Raw genomic sequence first — 21,179 nt, 5'->3', positions numbered from 1 at the left:
CATGGAAAATCGATTGGCCCAAACGGGTGATGAGTGGAATCGTTTCTCAGCTCAGTTATTTGATAAGATGCATCATAGAGAGAGTTTATATCTCAGGTTTGAAAGAGTAAAATGCTTTTGCCTGATTCATTTCACATCAGGAGTGCTGAACTTGAAAGCATTGGCGCAGCATTGCTATCAGCTGTTGTTCAAATGATCTATATCCTGGTCAACTGGGAAGAGGAGGGATTGATGCAGAACCCTCATAGTGAGAAGAGCTGAGAGGAGGGGTTGCAAAGCCATTTATAGATATACAACTTTTGAAAATTGCATGTCATAAGTATTTCTCTTAGTAAATTTTTTGATAATAATTGCATGTTAAGGTGGTGTTGCTGAATGGCCTACTTCAGGCCCATAAGTGACTAATCAATGGCCACTTAATTTCGTCCTCCTGCCACCACTGGGATTTTACCTGGGATCCCGGCGCTAAGTGTCCATGCCGCCTAGTAAAAGCTGGTGAGCCTTGTGTGGCTGGGATGGAGGGGTGAAGGTTTCTTCCTATTCAGCCAACTTGTGCCTATTGAAGGCCCCCCCAAGATGTTCCCCCACTTCCCCAGCCCTATCAGTCCTGGACCTCCAACCTTCATGACCACAGACTTATGTTCGTCTGGGCTCCATGGCTCCTTTTCTTTAGACGATGGCCTGCAGTTTCAGCAGTGGCCATCTTCCCTGGTGGCACTGCTGGGACAAGAGAGCTGCTGGCCATTTGATTGTCTGGCAGATTTTGGAGGCAAGACTTCCTCTCTGAAGGGGAGGGAAGGCCCGGCTCTAGCCAATTAAAGATCTGATGGCCATTAAATCGCTGTGGGGTGAGTTAGCCAAGTCTATGGTTCAGATGTCCAAATGTTAACAAGACCTATGACTTTAAGGTGACTACTCTTGGTTTATAAATCCGGATAATTTTAGCTACTTAACGCACTGAGGTCAGTCAGAGGCCAGTTATATCTGCGCCTAAATTTCAGGATTCAGGTTGATAATTGGATTTTCTTTTTTCAGATTGTTTTGTAATCTGCAGTGTGATATCTGATGTTTAATGGATGCATGCTAGACACAAGTCTTTTATGAGCAATAAAACTCTTAGTGATTATGGGTTTTTTTTGAAGTATATAGTCTTTTGAGATTGTTGTGGTTTAGTTTTGTATATTTTTTCTATTTTTAATTGGAATATGTAGAAGATGTAAATGGAAAATCTGTTTCATATTACCTTCAAGTCCTCAGAAAACTAATCATAAATTAAACATTTACAAGAGTTTAGCAGAAATTGGAATATCCTTATATAAGTAGCAACCTTGTAAGTGGTTCCTAAAATATGAACTTTTGCTATAGTTCAGTTGGCGATGGAGCAGTTACAGAGTGCTATTTCGCTGGTTAAGTAAATGCTAATAATGCAAGTTGCTTTTAGAATTCCGGGAAGGAGATCTACTTTATGCACGCTCATAATTATGTCACCAATATCTCCTAGCTGGCAATAACAATTGCAATTCCCTTTGCAGGCTCCATATCTGTTTGGAGGCATGTGCTGAGTTGTGCCATTTGCTGCAAGGATACCAGCTGCACCTGACATCTGCATCTAGGAATAGCAGTCAAGGTGACCAGGGCCTTCAGTTCTAATGCTTTCAATTCATGTCAGGCTATCACAGTCATATCTGCACTGCCAGTCAACTTTCATTTGGCAGATATATACAACAGGTGACTGAGGCATTGTCGTACAGGAGTAACCTTTCCATCTCCTTTCCCATTAGGTTTACCATGGATGCATTCCGGAGATTTGATTATATGATATTTAATCATGTAACATTTGATCTTGTGGTATTCAACTGTTGCAGTTTGCGCACAATATTGCACTTACCTTATAAATGTATCTGAGTATCTTTGCTCGCTGTCTTTTCTTAAATCGATGCATCGATTGCCATTGCTGGTATCAAGATAACCAACCTCAATGATGTTCCAGGATGGAATGAATGGCTGAAGCCAAAAATGAACAGCAGCTATGAGTGCTTGAGAGGCGAGTGAGATGTTGCAGAGCTCAGGTCTTTGTGATTCTCTCTCTCTCTTTAAAATGACGCTCTGTCTCTATCCTCCTATTTTCTGCAGCAGCTTCTCCTTCCTCGCTGTGCAAGTAAGAGAAAGAGAGACAGAGAGACAAAGAGACAAACACTGTAATTGAGCACAGCCAAGCATGAAAGTGGGAGGAAGCGAAACATACAATGAAGCAGAGAGCAAGAAAACAACTTAGATAATAACTACGTGACACAGGAGCAGGTAGAAAACAGTGCATAGAATTACAGAGCCAGAGAGAGTCATGAGTTGCTTTGTATGAGAAGGGGAAAAGATTTGTGGCTCGATTTGCTGCTCAGGCTGGTATCTGAATATCTCAGGCCTGAATTTTCAGCTTGGCTGGTGGGCGCGATGGGCGGGCCCAGGAGACACCAGGAAACAGACCGCTGACCGTGATCGGTCCCCGACTGTGATTTTATGCTGGCTGGCCAATTAACGGGAGGACGACTGGCAATGCTGTTTCTGCGGGCACGGGTGAGTGCTGATAGAAAGCCCCCTGAAGGCAGAGAACTGCCTCAGGGAGCTACAGACATGAAAACCATGAAATAAAGTTTTGAAAATCAGGAAAAAATTACCAAGCATCACAGTCAGGCATCTGAACATATAGTTGATAAAAATGCTGTGAATAAATTTTTATTTTTATTTTATTTAATAATGGAACCCTCATCCTGCCCTTGGATGACGTTTCATGAAAAATGCAAAGTCTGCCTGGCTGATTCTCCCGTCTGCCAACCGTAAAGTTGGACGGACCATGAAAAATTGGAGACAATTGTGCCGTTAATGGGCTTAATTGCCCTCTTAATTGTTGGACTGCACGCTTCCAACTTTTTCGTGCACCTGCCGAGAGAAATATTGCATGAGCAGGGGATGATGTCGGGACGCTCGCCTGACATCTTTTCGTGCAATTTTATGCCCGATTGGGTCGGGCACGTACCTGCCTGCAGGACATAAAATTCTGCTCCAGGGGTAAAGGGATAGAAAAAGACATGCTAATTTTTCATGATCAAATTCACATGATTTGTTTAAACAGAATTAAGATACCTTTAAATGGCTTCCTTCCTTTAATTAGCTTCTGCAACTCTTGATGTTACAGCAGTAGAATGTAAAATCCTATAGGCTTATTGTTTAACTTCAAAGCACTATGCACAATTCAGGAAGGGAGTGCACAATAAATATTCCAAGTGCATGCTCCACAAAGTTAGTGTGTGAATGGCTGTGCTCAATTCAGCTGAGTGTAAAGCCCATGCTTCTTCAGTTCTACCATATCTGTGCTAACCTCGGAAATTTATTTTTTGGAAAGAACTTTATCAGAGATTTCCCCACAAACCGTGAAGAAGTGCTAATTTATCGATTCCTGAAAAATAAATAAGTATTACTTTCTTTCACAACTGCAAACAGATAAATAAATAGGTTTGATCCCCTCAGACATTAGTATGGCATCAGAGGGCTCTAGAAAAATTGAAGTCAATGGGAATCGGGGGAAAACTCTCCATTGGTGAGAGTCATACCGAGCACGAAGGAAGATTGTGCTTGTTGTTCAAGACCTACCGTCTCAGCCCCGGGGCATCACTTAGGAGTTCCACAGGGTAGTGTCAGATGCTTCATCAGTGACCTTCCCTCCATCATAAAGTCAGAAGTGGGGCTGTTTGCTAATGTTTGCACATTGTTCAGTACCATTCGCAGCTCCTCAAATACTGAAGCAGTCCATGCTCACATGCAGCAATCCCTGGCGAATAGCCAGGTTTGGGCTGATAAATGGCAAGTAACAGTTGTGCCACACAGGTGCCAGGCATGACCATCTCCAACAAGAGAGAATCTAACCATCTCCTCTTAATATTCAATAGCATTGCTATCATTGAATCCCCCGCTATCCACATCTCTTGACCAGAAACTTAACTGGACCAGCCACATAAAAAATACTGTAGCTATGAGAGCAGGTCAGAGGCTGGGAATTCTGCGGCAAGTAATTCACCTCCTGACTCCCCGAAGCTTGCCCACTATTAACAAGACATAAGTCAGAGTGTGATGGAATACTCTCCACTTGCCTGGATGAGTGCAGCTCCAACAACACTCAAGAAGCTCGACACCGTCCAGGACAAAGCAGTCAGCTTGATTAACATCCCATTAACCACCTTAAACATTCACTCCCTCCACCACCAGTGCACTTTGCCAGCAGCGTGTACCATTTACAAGATGTACTGCAGCAACTCACCAAGCCTCCTTCAATAGCACCTTCCAAACCCACAGCCTCTACTACTTAGAAGGACAAGGGCAGCAGACAAATGGGAACACCATCCCCTGGAAGTTCCCCTTCAAGTCACTCACCATCCTGACTGAGGACTATATCACTGTTCCTTCTCTGTTGCTGAGTCGAACATATGCCACTCCTTCCATATCACTAATATTGGTGTACCTACAACACACGGACTACAGCCCTTCAAGAAAGGCGCTCACTACCACCTTCTCCAGAGAAGCTAGGGATGGGCAACAAATGCTGCCCTTGTCAGCGACATTCGCGTCCCATGAAAGAATAAGCAAAAGGCATGATGCTTAAATAAGTAAGTGAGTGGTAAAACCCTGCATCTAATATGATGGAGCAATATTTACTTACAGTATCAGTCTATTGAAATTGTGCCTTTTCAAGACCAAGGTATAGCAAAACTGCATTGATTCAAGAAAGAGGCTCACCACCACCTTCACAAGGGCAATTAGGGATGGGCTATAAATTCTGGCTTTGCCAGGGACACCCACTTCCCATGAATAAATAAGAAGGAAAATTCTCTCTCCTCTGTATCACAGTAGCAGTATTAACTACTTGGATTTCCTACCCACTTGTAGTCAACGGGCAGAAAGTCTCGCTCCATGTTACCAACATTGACATAAGAACATAAGAAATAGGAGCAGGAGTAGGCCATTTGGCCCCTCAAGCCTGCTCCACCATTTGCCCCCCCCCATCCTATTTTTGTATGATAAGCATATTGGATACATTACACTCTGCCCCCTCCTTCAAGTCATTAATATAGAAAGTAAATGATTGAGGCCCTGGGACCGATCCTTGTAGCACTCCATTAGTTACATCTTTCCAACCTGAAAAAGACCCATTAATCCCGACTGTCTGTCATCTGTGTGTTAACCAACCCTCAATCCATGCTAATGCATTACCCCCAATTCTGTGAGTTCTTTTCTTGACTGCTGTAATGTTTTAATTAAAGACTTAATTCTGAAACCTTTCTCCAAATTGAGCAAAGGTACACCCTTGCAGACCTTAATTAATTAAGAAAAGTTGGTTGAGTTGTCGTAGCTGTATTTTGTTTTGTAATGGTCCTGTGAAGCTCCTTGGGACCTTTCATTGCATGTAAGGCACTATATAAATATAAGCAGTTGTTGTAGTGGTTGAGTTCTAATTATAAAATATATTAAAAAGAAATATAGCTGGTATAAACAGTTACAATATATTAAGTTAGAACAATAAACTGTGAATTCTTCCTATCAATGACCTTCTCCACGAGCTAGTTTTCTCACCTGTCAATGTGTTCATCTCTATTATTATACGCTTACTCGAATTGTGAGAGATTAGTTGTGAGCATAATATACATTTGCCTTCAAGGTTACCTCAGAAAAAGTTGGAGTTCATCGTTTATCCTCTTACCTTTATGCGAAAAAAATTACCCACAAATTCCAGTTTGATTTGCTGCTTATGAAAAGGGTTTCTCTTGACATTTGTCAAATTCTACATCTTCAATCTAGAGTCAAAAGGCAGAAGTGCATTGGCTGGGATGCAAGAATGGAAAAGGCTGGGAATTACTTGGGATGTTACCATAGAGAGATATGTAGACCAGGTTGAGGAATTTGGAATTTAGTACACTGGGAAGCATGAAGCCAGTTGAGATTTCTGAGGACAGAATGAAAAAGAGACTGGGCTTACAAAGTGCAAACCTTGGCATACTCTATGAATGGCTAGTTCTGTACTCGATCATTAAAATTCCAGAAGTATTCAACACTATTAAGTTTTCATTCATCATTGTTTTCTGACTATCTGAACCAATTAGGTGCAAGTGTGGTGAAAAATCTGCATACCTAAAAGTATGATATCTGAAGTTTGATGGAGAAATGTATGACTTCACAAGAACTATTACATATAGGTATAGATGCACTTGTGGTACTCCAAACCTTAGTAAAAGCCTGGATCATTACTGTCTTAAGTTCTGCTGATGTTGCAAGGAAAAAATAATCACATTTGGTTCCATTGATTATTTCCTTGTAGCTGTTTCCTATCGTTACTCTTGGTGGCCGCTGTTGTGTGGAAAATAAAACAAACTTGCTGGGCTTCACGAAGGAGAGAGGTAAGAGATAGCAGCGATACTTATAATCCAGTACAATCTGCCATTGATAGTTTTATGAATTATGTGAACCTTTTTCCATTTAGCATGTATATCCTACCTTTATTACCGTACTGGAGGGGCAAGCAAAAGGTGCCGATTGTTATTCGTTGACTTCAATCTGCAACAGGCTCACAGAAAATAATGTAATTTGTGATGTTAATAATGTAAATCTCAAAATCAATCAACAGAAGTTTTTAGTTTTACAACTGTAGAACAGTGATGGGTTCTAATGTTATTTTTACTGTTAGTGGTGAACAGGACTTCTGAATTTTTAGCCAAGAAGTTTTTTTATGTTTCTCTAAAATTTGCCCAGTTAACAGATTTAACCAAGCAATAGTTTGATATAATTAGGTGGCCTGTTGAAATATTCTTTGAGTTGTTAACATATTTCTTGGTTAGACCATAGATAAATTCTTGATTGTACAGGGCAATGTTTAACTCTTCAGCTTGCAGGTTTTTTTTAAATAAATAATGGTCAAACTTGGAACCATTAGTGTGACATGTATTGAAATTGAAAGTAGTGTAGCCTATTTAATATGCTCTCCGTGGAATACACTTATACAGAAACTTTGTCATAAAATACATAAGACAAAATTCAATTGATTACCCTAATTCAGAATAATCATCTAAGTGGGTTTCTTTGCTGAATTGCTTAACCTTTGGTATGTATTGTTTTGTACAAATGCAGTAAACCCACTGGCAATTGAAATATGACATCTGTGGGAAGTTGTAAAGTAACAGATGATATACAATCTTTTATTTCCTTCAGAGAAGGTTATGTGATATTATGCAATATGTTTATAGAATATAATATTAGGAACAGACACCTATGTTGATCCTTCAGATAAGTTATTTATTATGTGATAACATATTGGAGAATCAGTCTTGGGCACTGAATATTTCTTGAGCTGGTTGTTGGTAGGAACAGCATTGCACTATTCATCTGCAGATGCAATTCATAGGTGATGTAGTAAGTATGCAACGTATTTTGTACAATAAATATAGATAGTTTGCATGTGTTCAAGATAATAGTAACTTGGGAGAAAAGTTGTAAGTTTGATTCCATAAATCTTATTGAATTATGCCTTATTGCTCTGCTTCAGTGAGCATATTTATGTCATAGTTTTTGGTTCTGAAGGATTTCAAAGTTTATCAATATGCACGTCAGACACTGATATATATTTTCCAAGGATCTTTGAAACTCAGTGCTTTCACAGTCTGCTGATTAGGATTTCTCTTTCCCACCCTATTAGCTATAATTTGAAAAAATTTGTGTGGATATAGAAGGAGCTTAAAAATGAAGCTAAAACTTACAAAAAAAAACATTTTTTACTGTTTTGATTCTTCCATTTTTAGCTTATTCTCATAAATAGTGAATGTCTACTGACAGCCATGTTTTGATCAGCACAGGATTTAAATGAATTTATAAATGATACTAATTGTCTAAGTATTGATTCTGCTTGGCTTAGAAATATGCTTTAATAAAAACTCGTGTAAAAAGGAGATATGCAGATGGTTTCAGGATGAGGTAGGGGTCCACAGTATCCATAATAATAATTGGAGATTAAATCTGAAAGTGTTCATTTATTTGTATTTTTCTTTTAGTAATGACATTATAGAACACATGGGGTATGGTAACATACAGTAACAGCTATGTTACTGGATAATAATCTAGAGGTGTGGACTAATGATCCCAGAAACACGAGTTCAAATGCTACCATGGTAGCTGGGGAGTTTAAATGTAATTAATTAAATAAATATGGAAAAAAGAGTTAGTGTCAGTATTGGTGACCATGAAACTGCAGGATTATCATAAAAACCTATCTGGTTCAATAATGTCCTTTTCACAAGGAAATCTGCCCATTTTGGCACTGTGTGTGATTCTGGATGACCAGCAATGTGATTGATTTGTAACTGCCCTCTCAAAAGGCCTAGCAAGCCTCTCAGTTTTATCAAATCTGCTAAGAAATCTATAATAAAAATAAAACTGGACAGACCACCTGGAATAGGTACCGGATTAGACACAACAAATACAAACCCAGCAAAGCACTCCTCGCTAACATCTAGGGATTTGCACCAAAATTGGATGAGCTGTCCCACAGACTAGTCAAGCAACAAACTTTCATAGCCATATTCATGAAATCACACCTTTTAGCCAACATCCCAGACTCCTCCATCACCATCCCTCAGCCCCACCAGAGGTAGTAGCACAGTGGTATACAGTTGAGAGGACATGCCCCTCAATATTGACACATGATCTCTTGGCATCAGTTCAACCATGGATAAGGAAACCTCTTGCTAATTACAACTTACCTCCCTTCCTCAGTTGATGAATTATTATGCCTCCATGTTGATGAACACCACTTGGAAGAAGCACTGAGGATAGCAAGGGCGTGAATTATGCTCTCGGTGAGAACTTCTAAGTTCATCATTATGACTGACTGTGTAGCAGCATTACTGACCAAATTGGCAGAGTCCTGAAGGACATAGCTGCCAGAGTGGGCAGGTGGTGAGAAGACCAGCAAGAGGGGAAAAGCCTATTTAATCTCATTCTCAACATTCTACCTGCCACAAATTCAACAGTCAATTGCAGCCTAAGTAGGCATTACCACAACATAGTCATTGTGGAGACAAAGTCCTAACATACTGCCGAGGATGCCATCCATTGTATTGTTTGGCAATACCATCATGCGAAATGGAATAGAGTCAGATCCACAAGCTGAAAACTGAGCATCCATGAGGCACTGTGAGCAACAACAGAATTGTATTCTATCACAAACTGTTACCTTGAGGCATATCTCCCTCTCTGCCATTGCCGTCAAGTTAGAGGACCAACCCTGGTTCAAAGAGATGTATAGAAAAGCAGCCAGGGGTAGCAACAGGTTTGGTTAAAAATGAGGTACCAACCTGTTGAATATTCAACACATGCTAAACAGTTGAAGCAACATGCTATATTGAGAACGGAGTAGTTCCACAACCAATGGATCACATCAAAGCTCTACAGTCTTGCCATACCCTGATATGAGATTGGAATTTTAGTTGCAGCAGTTGGCAGATTTTAGTCACAGCCTCTTTTGTGAAGCGAAGAAATGTCATGCATTAATACTGGGTGAAGTTGAGGTAAGAGAATTGCTCTGAATTGCAATTATGGCCTGCTGCTGAGAGTGTCCTTCTCCTCTTCTAATATTTCTAAGCAGCTTGCCCTGATTTGTGTGGCTTCTCTTCATTCTTGCAGTCATGCTGTCAATTTTCAAAATAAGCCATACCAGGCTACCCATGCCTGGAGCCAACTTGTTTCAGCACAAGATTTTAAATAAACAAAACATACTCCAGCACCAACCAGACCACCCCCTGAAGACTATTAAAACTTTACCCAAGAGTAGCAAAAAATTCCAAAATACATCCAACTGCATCAGCAACCATAAGAAATAATTCAGCAATGAACCTGTAAATTGTTCAAGATCCCTTTAAATAGTGCTGGTTTGGAGATAGAGGCCACATGTTGGGGGTGGGGAAATGTTGTGCAATCCTGTATTCCATTTAATGTTGTGTTCAGCTGTGCTTGGATAAGGCAGGGTTTAAGATAGAGTGTGAAGTTTACATTATAATGTGCCTGTTCTAGATACTGTCAGTGGCCATTAAGTGAACATGCAAATCTCTTTACCAACACAGGTCACTTCCAGTCTGAAACCTTGGACTCCATTTTCATGCATAGCACCTAAGAAATGGGGGCCCAGTTTAGCCTTCTAAGTCTGACAGATGGTAAAAACTGATATTTTGCTGCAATATTTTGAGACATACAATACAACTATGCATGATCCTCATTTAAATGGAATATTTATTCAAACCAACATCAACACAACATCAACACAAGATTATACAACATCAGATGAGGCTCACCATATAAAATTAGGACATAGCAATTAAGTATGCCTGAGAGCAAGGTTTGAGTTAGTGTTGAAGTACTGTATATTTAGTTGAAGGCATAAGCCTGCGTTCTTCTACAGCTTTTTCTATTGAATATCTGCTGGCTTTTGCTTAAGCCCTCCATTTGGTAGCCATCACTTTATTGCAGTATTGCCAAATGATGCAATACAACTTGTAACTAATAGAATTGGGGGAATGGGAATCCCTATTAATTAATTCTTGGGATGTTAGCATTCCTGGCAAGGCTGACATTGCACTAATTTTTACTTGAACCACTGTAGTCCGTGTGCTCTTTGTAGTGATTTAATACAACTGATTGGCTTGCTAGGCTACATCAAAGGCCGTTTAAGAGTAAAGCTCATTGGTGTGGGACTTAATAAGGATGGCAAATTTCTTTCCCTGAAGGTACGTCAGCGAGTAAGGTAGGATTTTTACAACAATGAGGCACATTCATGGCAAATTTCAGGCAAAAACAAATTTTTTGAATTGATCTCAAATTTTCAAACTGCCATGGTGGGATTTAAACTCACATTCTCAAGATTATTTGTCCAGGCTCCTAGATTACTAGCCCAGGAACATTACACTAACATTGAAGAGGATCAGTTCATGATGGCACATTTTTAATTCTGTCTCAAGCAGTATGTTGACCCATCTACCTATACCCTAAGACCCATTTAAAAAACAGCATCATTGCTATCTCAGTACATGAGAGGAGATCTTTCTTCACATCCTTTACCACAGAGGCATTGACCACACTGTGTCATATCTGCTGCAGGCTGACGTAGCAGCTTTAATGACCTTAATTCTGCTCCTAACTATAAATTCTTATTATTTGGAAGGCTTTCTGGGAGCATTATAGATGGAACCCTTGTGCCCCCACATATGAAATTCCTTCAGTTCCCTAGATCCCATGCTCTGCAATTATCTCACTAAAACTTACAACCCCTCCTTAAAACCCACTTGCTTGACCAAGAAAAATTGAAAGTGTTGTATTTATTGAGTGTTATATACACGGATATGTGTTTTCAGCCCTGTGCCTGCACAACTCTTTTTTGATTCTACAAGATGTGCTTGTCCTGTTCAAAGTGCTGAATGGTTGGACCAAATGTGTATCAACTGGAACATATAGCAAGGTAGCATGTAACAAAAACTTTCATCGTTGTGTCCATTGTACTTTGCGTTTGTGTAAATCTGTCACACAGTCCTGCAGTGGTGTCAGCGATGCACTATTGCCCATTTTCCACTGAGTACTCCAGGCTGCTCAAAAAGAGGTAGAAAATGGCCTCATTTGTGGAAAAATGCAGAAGATGATCAGCCTTTTTGTAACATTGGCAAGGTCATGTCAAGATATATCCAAGAAAAATGGGGAACAATAACCACATATGAACCACCTACATTTGCTGCCATTGTTTGGAAAAATTATATAAATTTGCAGGCACAACTGTTCCTATTTATCTTGACTATCAATACTCTGGATTTGCCTTCAAAACTCCTAAGTTAAAACAGAAAAGGCGGAGTCGTCCCAGAATTGCATTAAGTGTGGTAGTGGACATGAGAAACAATATTTTATCCACCAGCTGCAATGATGGATTTTCACACTGTATAGTCTCATAAATTATGCAGCCCCAGGAGACACACTGGATTGCTTTCACGGCCACTGGCAGTGGATGTTCTCCATGTTCCTGTGGCGCCAAATCCTGCAGAATGTGGCATATGTGACCGACCAGTTCCCTAGATATGCACAGTCTTCGGCGACACTGGTTCTCAGTCATCTGCAGGAATGATAAGCGCCGTCTGTGGACCCTAGTTTAGCAAGGTGCCTACGAGCGATAGTTCGCTGTGGATCTTCAGCTACGTGTGTAGGAGGCCCTGCTGCACCTTCATCTTGAGGGCGATGCTCCTCCCATTGGTGAGCCAGGTGCCTCCGTCACAGTCTTCTCCTCCTCCTCTGCTCCCTGAAAATCAGTAAGCATACCACTAGATCACCAGGCTCCATGACCCTGATGTTCTTCTCTTGCAAGATCAAGGAGAGAGACGCATAGGTTAGCATATGTGTCCTAAGGACCTGTCTTGGTTAAGTCTCCGGTTGCAGCACTGGCTCAAGGTCTCAAGGATGCTTTGCGCATGTCAGAGAATGCTGGCCACCACTTGGATGGCCAGTGTGTAGCGCGCTTCATGGCTGCCCGAAACCCCATCCAACTCCACCCCACTTCATTTGATCGATTGGTGGCAGCTTTGGCCTCGACTGCATGCTGTGCTCTCAGCTCAGGCACAGGCATTCTCCTAATCCGCATTGCAAGGCTGTGCTGTTCGCTTGAACCATGAGGCATACTGGCCCAAAGCTCAGGAAAGACATTTCAAGGGGCTCTGGACAAATACCTCAGAGACCCGGCTCCAAGCATGTCAATGGAGCTGCTGCTTAACGGTCTCAGCTGTGGAAGAATGCTCGCTTTTGGCAAGCTTTCCCAAGTACATGGCCGCTTCCCTCATACACCATCCCCTCCCCAGCATGTGCTTGTGTACTTCCATCAGTTGGTGCTGCCTCATGGCCACCTGACCCCACCTTGCCCTGGCACTGTACTGAAAGCCAGCTGGGCAAAAGCAACTGCCTGTGCGCACCCACCCTGAATGCACGGCGTTGCTCCCTTGATATTCTGTGGGCGATCCTTGCGAGTGCTGCGCAAGGCTGCGCAAGGCTGCGTGCATTCACTTCTGAGTTCCCCCAAAAGTTCAGCTCGCCTGCTTTTTAAAGGTAGTTGTAAATCACACTGTTCCGAAGTCATGCCGACAGGGGAAGTAAATTTGACATGGGGGGATGATTCCAGCATGCGGGCACAATGATGAGATGCAAAAGCAAAAAATTAAGTTCCCGATGTTGGACAGCAGGAAAGGCAGCCTGTCATTGACGGCGGAGCAGATGATAGCAAACTGGTTTCATGATGGTGTAAAACCGAATTTTGGCCTTCTCGCCATATTGTCCTCTCACAACGCCAAACACTCCCGCCACCAAAGGGAGAGGAAAATTCTTAAACAGACTCCTTTCTTGATTGAAATCAAAGCTCATTGCTTTCTCTTTTTTTGGCAAGTGTTTTTCTGACTCTTTTTGATGTTTCGTTAGGAGCACTGGCTCTTAAAGATAATTTAAATCTAGGTCAAGCAATAGCAAAAGGTACTACAAGAAACCCAAGCATTTTTCACAGGATGAAAGTGAGGAGAAAAAGTGGGTTAAGTCAGCCTGCATCATTCTTGCATATAGTGACTAGGTATACTGGTATTGGCAGAGAACTTGCAAAAGTTTGGCTGCGTGACCATAAAATATTGCAGAAATGAAAAAGCAAGATAATAGAAAAACATGGCATAAAACAACATTTGATGATAACACTGTTCTTGTCATACCTAATGGCATTTATTTATTTGTCATGGTTTTTGCATTTGTATAAAAAGCAGATTTCTGTCACACTATTATTGATGCTGGTCGCAATTTCATGTCAAATTATGGGAAAGCAGAACTGTGAGATTGTGTTGTGTTAGGTGAAAATATAAATTTTTATCAACTTAGAAATCCCGTGTACTTAGTGCAGATGTGGCCAATGTACATAACTGGGTACCAAATGGGTTACATGTTCTTATCTCCCAAACTCACTGAAAAATACAATTTTTTTAAAGTGCAATTTTTTGCATTAAAAATAATGCCAGTCAAAGACAGATCGAAAAAAAAAACTTTGCACACCCTGAGAAATGAGAATGGGGAAATGGGGGCACTTTTTCTGTGACATGCTATTCATCCACTGTATTTCTGTACATGCCTATTTATCAGTGAGTAACTGCCCTTGACATCAAGGCAGCATTTGACCAAATGTGACATCGAAAAGTCTTAGCAAAACTGAAGATAATAGGTATCAGGAGGGGGGAAACTCTCCACTGTTGGGAGTCATACCTAGCACAAAGGAAGATGATTGTGATTGTTGGAGCTTAATCACCTCGGTCCCAGGACATTTCTGCAGGGGTTCCTCAGGGTAGTGTCCTAGGCCTAACCATCTTCAGCTGCTTCATCAAAGACCTTATCTCCATCATTAGGTCAGAAGTGGTCATAAGATTGCCATGTTCAGCACTATTTGTGACTCCTCAGATACTGAAGCAGTCTTGAAGCAAGATCTGGGCAACATTCAGGCTTGGGCTGATAAGTGGCAAGTAACATTCATGCCACATAACTGCCAGACAATGGCCACCTCCAGCAAGAGAGCATCTAACCATCTCTCCTTGACGTTCAATGGCAATACTATTGCTGAATCCCCCACAGTCAACATCCAGGGGGTTTTCATTGACCAGCCATATAAATATATCGGCTACAGGAGCAGGTCTGAGGCTGGGAATTCTGTGGCAAATATCTCACCGCCTGTCTTTCCAAAGCCTGTCTACCACACACAAGGCACAAATCCAGTGGAAGGGGTTGGAGTAGTGGCAATGTCACTGGACTAATAATTCAAAGGGCCCCAGCTAATGCTCTGGGGGGCAAGGGTTCAAATCCCACTATGGGATTTAGGGAAGGAAATCTGCCATCCTTATCTGGTCGGCCTAAATGTGAATCCAGACGCATAGAAATGTGGTTAACCTTTAAATGCCCTCTGAAATGGTCCATCAAGCCAGTCTGTTTTATCAAACCGCTACATAAAAATCGATAAGGGGTGAAACCAGACAGACCACCCAGCATCGATCTAGGCACTGGAAATGACAACAGCAAACCCAGCTTTTTTGATCCTACAAAGTCCCCATCACTAATATCCAGGGCATGTGTAAAAATTGGGAGAGATGTCAAACAACATGTCAATAAGTCAAACAACAGCTTGACATAGCCATACTCACTGAATCACACCTTACAGACAATGCCCCAGATACCACCATCACCATCCCTGGGTATGTCCTATGCCCACTGGCAGGACTGACACACCAGAGGTGGCGGCACAATGGTATGCTGTGGAAACGGAGTTGGGAGTCCTCAACATTGATTCTGGACCCCATGAAGTCTCATGACATCAAGTCAAACGTAGGCAAGGAAACCTCCTGCAAATTATCACCTACTGCACTCCCCCCTCAGCTAATGAATCAGTACTCCTCCATATTGAATAACTTTTGGAAGAAGCACTGAGGCTGGCAAAGGCACAGAATGAACTCTAGGTGTGGAACTAGGTCGGTCACCAAGAGTGGCTCGGTAGTACCACTACTGACCGAGCTGACTGAATCCTAAAGGGCAAGCTGGATCTGCAGCAGGTAGTGAGGGCAAAACCTACTTGACCTTGTCCATGGCAGGAGGGCACACTGCACAGTCTTCCCGTCTTCACATTGAGAATACCTGCCGTCATGTTGTGTGGTACTACCACCATGGTAAATGGGACAGATGTCGAACAGAATCTGGCAACTCAAAACTGGGCATCTGTGAGGTGACGTGGGCCATTGATAGCAGCAGAATTGTATACAAAGACAATCTGTAACCTCATGGCCTGCTATATTCCCCCACTCTTTCATTACCATCAAGCTGGGGGATCAACATTGGTTCAATGAAAAGTGCAGGAAAGCATGTCAGGAATAGCACCAGGCATACCTAAAACTGAGGTGTCAACCTGGTTAAGCTACAACACAGGACTACTTGCATGCCAAACAGCATGTGGTAGACAGCGCTAAGCAATCCTACAACCAGTGGATCACATCTAAGCTCTGCAGTCCTGCCACATCCAGTCATGAATGGTGGTGGACAATTAAACAACTGACTGGGGGAGGAGGAGGAGGCTCCACAGGATCCCTGCCTCAATGATGGAGCACATCGGTGCAAAAGACAAGTCTCAATCATTTGCAACAATCTTCAGCCAGAAGTGCCGAGTGGGTGATCCATCTCAGCCTCCCCTGGAGGTCCCCAGGATTACTGATGCCAGTCTTCAGCCAATTTGATTCACTCTATGTGCTATGAAGAAATGAGAGTGTTGTATTAAGGTTTGTAAGGGTTAATGTGCGGGACTGTGTAAATAGCACCTTCCATAGTGCTGATATAAGAGAACACATGACCAGGAGTCGTGAGGGAGAATTTCATGGTTCCAGCAATGTAGCACCTAGTCATGTATTGCTGTACATAGTTCAGCTGTATCTAATAAATCAGTTATTGTTTAGACATACAAATGTCTCAGCAATCATCCCTCAGCTAGACTAACCAACATAAAACAGACCGAAGACACTGGATACTGCAAAGGCTCTGGGCCCTGACAACAATCCGGCAGTAGTACTCAAGACTTGTACTCAGAACTAGCGTGCCCTTAGCCAAGCTTTCCAGTACAGCTACATCTACCCAGCAATGTGGAAAATTACCCAAGTATGTCCTGTTCACAAAAAGCAGGATAAATCCAACCCAGCCAATTACTGCCAAATCAGTTTTGTTATAGATACCTGGTTCATGGTTTATAGTAATATTTTAGAGATAATTTTTAGTTCTGAGAAGATTAAAGTTAACTGTAGAAAATGGGAAATGCAACTAAAGCAGCTTGAAGACGAGTACACTTAAAAGGTTGGGGCCATGTTGGCTTAAGGGGCTAACAGTTAGAAAGGTAAGATCATAAAACAGCAAGGTGGGCTTACATAGCTGGAGAATTGGGATGGAGGAATGGGGAATGAGAATCTACTGCTTGCAAAGAAATGTACCACAGAGAGTTGTTTTTTGCAAATTAAAAGTTACAATTAATTTAAAAGCCCTGGAAGACTATGTCGTCATGGAGATGGGTGGTGTTGAAGAAAGCCCTAGGGTTTCAATTTATCTGTGTGTTTGCTGGGGGAGTGAGTGTTTGTCAGCAGTGCAAAAAGTCATGCTGAAAAGATGTTGCTGTTAGCAGGCTCCAGACAGCAAAGTGTTGCCGTGAGCTGGCTCTGTGTGGTTGAGGCTCAGGAGAAGCCCCAGGAACTATTTGATAGCTTTGTGGAGTTAGGGCTCAGGAGAAGTCCTGGGGAGTTGAAAAGGCGGCAGAAGGTCACTGGCTCCATGTTGGAAAGGGTTAGGGCTCAGAAGAATCCTTGGGAGCCATTTATAGTTTAGCGTAGCTGGGGAGATTGTGGCTTGGTGAAATCCAGGGGTAGTACCAGAACAGTGAAGCTAGTTGGCAATTAAAGAACTGAAATTGTGCCAGTAAGAGGAGGCTAGAGTGCAGACTCAGAAATCCAGGGGAACGGAATCTTGGGAGATGAGTTTGAAAGCTTGGGATGTGTGCAGTATTTCAGACAGTCTGAGTTGGAGTGGCTTTTAGGGAATTTGAAAGTAAAAAGTCTGAAGTCCCTTGTGATGCAGACAGAATTTCAATGAGGTTGGTTGACTCACAGTGCTAACTGAAGTCTGGGTGGATTTCTGAGAAATACGTGGGATCTGTCTTGGCTGTATTTGCTATTTATTGTACAGTTCAACCACAGTTTGTCTATTAATTCATACGTACCTTAAATTAACCCTGAAATGTTAGAGAGTAAGACAGAAATTGTAATTTTTTTTGACCTTGTATAGTGAAGTTTATTTTTGTTTGTTCAAAATCCATGGAATCTTGTGGCTTTAGTCTCTTAGTAAATGACTTGAATCTCAAACTTTGTCTACTTTAAGCAAAACGTTATTGATCCCTAACTGAATCCTACCAAAAACTTGGCAGTCTGGTTTAGGATCATAACAGTCTACTCTCGAGCTCAGCAAAGTGATGAAAGGGGTCACCAACAATCTATCAAGCGGCACTTACTTAGCAATAATCTACTCACTGATGCTCAGTTTGGGTTCGGCCACTAGGCTTCTGATCTCATTACAGCATTGACCCAAACACAGACAAAAGAACTGAACTCAAAAGATGAGGTTTGAGTGACTACCCTTGACATCGAGGCAATATTTGTCCAAATGTTCCATCAAGGAGCCTGAGGAAAACTGAAGTCACTGGGAATCAAGAGGAAACTCTCCACTGTATGGAGTCATACCTAGCACAAAGGAAGATGATTGTGCTTGTTGGAGGTCAATCATCTCAGTCCCTGGACATCACTGCGGGAGTTCCTCAGGATAGTGTCCTGGGCCCAACCATCTTCAGCTGCTTCATCAGTGACATTCCTCCCATCATAAGGTCAAAAGCGGGGATGTTCGCTGATGATTGCACAATGTTCAGCACCTTGCACAACTCCTCAGATACTGAAGCAGTCCATGCCCATATGCAGCAAGACATGGACAACATTCAGGCTTGGGTTGATGAGTGGCAAGTAACAATCATGCCACACAAGTTGCTAGGCAATGACCATCTCCAATAAGAGAGAACCATCTCCCCTTGACATTCAATGGCATTACCATTCCTGAATCCCCCATTATCAACATCCTGGGGTTACTATTGACCAGAAACTGAACTGGACCAGCCACATAAATACTGTGGCTACAAGAGCAGGTCAGAGGCTGGGAATTGTGCAGCAAGTAACTCATCCCTTGACTCCCTAAAGTCTGTCCACCATCTACAAGGCACAAGTCAGTGGTGTGATGGAATACCCTCCACTTGCAGTTCCACACCATTCAGGACAAAGCACCCCACTTGATTGGCTCTCCATCCGCTATCTTAAACATTCATTCTACACCAATGCATAGTGGCAGCGGTATGTAACATCTACAAGATGCAATGATGCAACTCCCCAAGGCTCCTTCAACAGCATCTTCCAATCCTTCAAACTCTGCTGCCCTTGTCATTCTAAATGTCAGATGTACGGAAATACCACCACCTACAAGTTTCCCTCCAAGCCACATACCATCCTGACTTGGAACTATATCACCGTTCCTTTAACATGGCTGGGTCAAAATCCTGGAACTCCCTTCTTAATAGCACTGTCAGTGTACCTACACCACATGGACTGCAGCAGTTCACCATCACCTTCTCAAGGGCAATTATGTATGGGCAATAAATGCTGGCCTAGCCAGTGACACCCAAGCCCTATGAAAGAATAAATAAAAAATAAATTTAACTAAGATGTACATGGTGTGCCTTGGTGGGGGTTGGGGTAGGATGGTGGGGCGTGGAGAGGACCAAGATCAGGAAGGCAATAGTGAGTGGGGCTTCAATAGTTAGGGAAAGAGGCAAGCATTTCTGTGGTTGCAACTGTGATTCCAAGATGGTATGTTGCCAGGGTCAAGCAAGTCACTGAGCAGCTGAAAAGCATTCTATGGGTGGAGGATGAACAGACAGAGATCATGATGCATATCAGTACTAATGACATTGGTAGGAGGAGGGATTAGGCTCTGCCTGTTTTAGGGAGCTAGTAAAAAGACTAGAAAGCAGGACCTCAGAGGTAGTAACGTCTGGATTCCTCCCACTGTCATGTGTAGGAGGATAGAGCATATGGTTGCATGGCTGGAGCGATGATGCAGGAAGGAGGGCTTTAGATTTCAGGGGTATTGGCAATTGTAAAAGCTGGGTCCATTGCATCTCAACATGGCCAGGAGTAATATCATTACGGGGTGATTTTCTCATGCTGTTGTGGAGAGTTTAAACTAACTTAGCAGGGCGAGGGGAATCTGGGTTCAGAAAAGAGAGAAGCAAAGTTTGAAATGGCAGGACATTAGTGAGCAAGTGTGGAACACAGAGGAAACAATGGCTAAAATAAAGGCAACTAAAGATTTTGGTAATGCTTAATGATATATACTTCAAGGCAAGGAATTTAGTAATAAGGCAGGTTAGCTGAGAGCACAGGTTGACACTTGGAAATATGTCATGGCTATTACTGAGATATGGTTTAAAGAAGGGCAGGAATGGAAGCTCAAAATTTTATCTCACTTTTTCAGGTGAGATTAAAAGAAGAGATGTGCATCACAATATTGGTTAAAGAAACAATAACAGTTGTGAGAAGAGATGATATGTTATAAGAATCACCAAATGAGGCCATTTGGATTGAGCTAAAGAACAAAACCAAAGACTCCCAAACTGTCAGAGGGAGATAGAGGAACAAATATGTAGGTAGATTTTTGAGGTGTAGGAGCAATAGGCCAGTATTACAAGAGAATTTCAAGTATGAACTGAAATGGAATCAGTGTAAAAGGTATAGAAAGCACAGAATTCCTAAAAATAATTCTGGAGAATTTCTTTAGGCAGTGCATAGAAAGTCCAACAAGAGAAGGGACATGTCTGGACTTAGTTTTGGGGAATGAAGCTGGGCAGCTGGAAGGGGTATCAGTGTGAGAACATTTTGGTGGTAACGATCATAATTCAGTTAGATTTAGCACAGCTTTGAAAAACAAAGATAGAACAGGAGTAAAGGTTCTTGCTTAAGGAAATACCAATTTTATGAAGCTTTGATGAGATTTAGCGAAAGTGGAGGCATAGATTTGAAGCAATTACTAGAATTAGAGGGGAGTTGAGGAGAAATCCATTTCCCCAGAAGGTGGTGGTGGTCTGAAAATCACTACCTGAAATGGGTGGTAGAGACAGAAAACCTTGTCACATTAAAAAAGCACTGGGTAATGCACTTAAAGTGTAACCTATAAGGCTACAAAGAGTGGGAAGTGGGATTAGGTTGAATAGACCTTTTCCAGCACAAGATATAATGGATTTAAAGGCTTTCTTCAGTGATGGCGTAGTATTGTCGCTGGGCTAGTAATCCAGAGATCCAGGGTAATGCTCTGGGCACCTGGGTTCAAATCCAGCCACAGCAGGTGGGATTTGAATCCAATAAAAATCTAAAAGTCTAATGATGACCATAAAAACCCTTTCTGGTTCACTCATGCCTATTAACCCAACAGCAGGC

General features: G+C 42.0%; 1 protein-coding gene across 1 annotated transcript in view; it reads left to right on the top strand.

Moving 5' to 3' along the window:
- Positions 1 to 21,179, top strand: part of atrnl1b (attractin-like 1b) — a 1,080,114-nt gene that overhangs the window by 717,876 nt on the left and 341,059 nt on the right. The window contains exon 26 of the mRNA XM_041209279.1: positions 6,362 to 6,440. Within this exon, the coding sequence (XP_041065213.1) occupies positions 6,362 to 6,440 (79 nt within the window). The remainder of the gene's footprint in view (positions 1 to 6,361; positions 6,441 to 21,179) is intronic.

The sequence above is a fragment of the Carcharodon carcharias genome, chromosome 17 (assembly GCF_017639515.1).
Source record: "Carcharodon carcharias isolate sCarCar2 chromosome 17, sCarCar2.pri, whole genome shotgun sequence".
NCBI classification, from domain to species: Eukaryota; Metazoa; Chordata; class Chondrichthyes; order Lamniformes; family Lamnidae; genus Carcharodon; species Carcharodon carcharias.
This window is presented reverse-complemented; position numbering and strand designations above follow the sequence as displayed.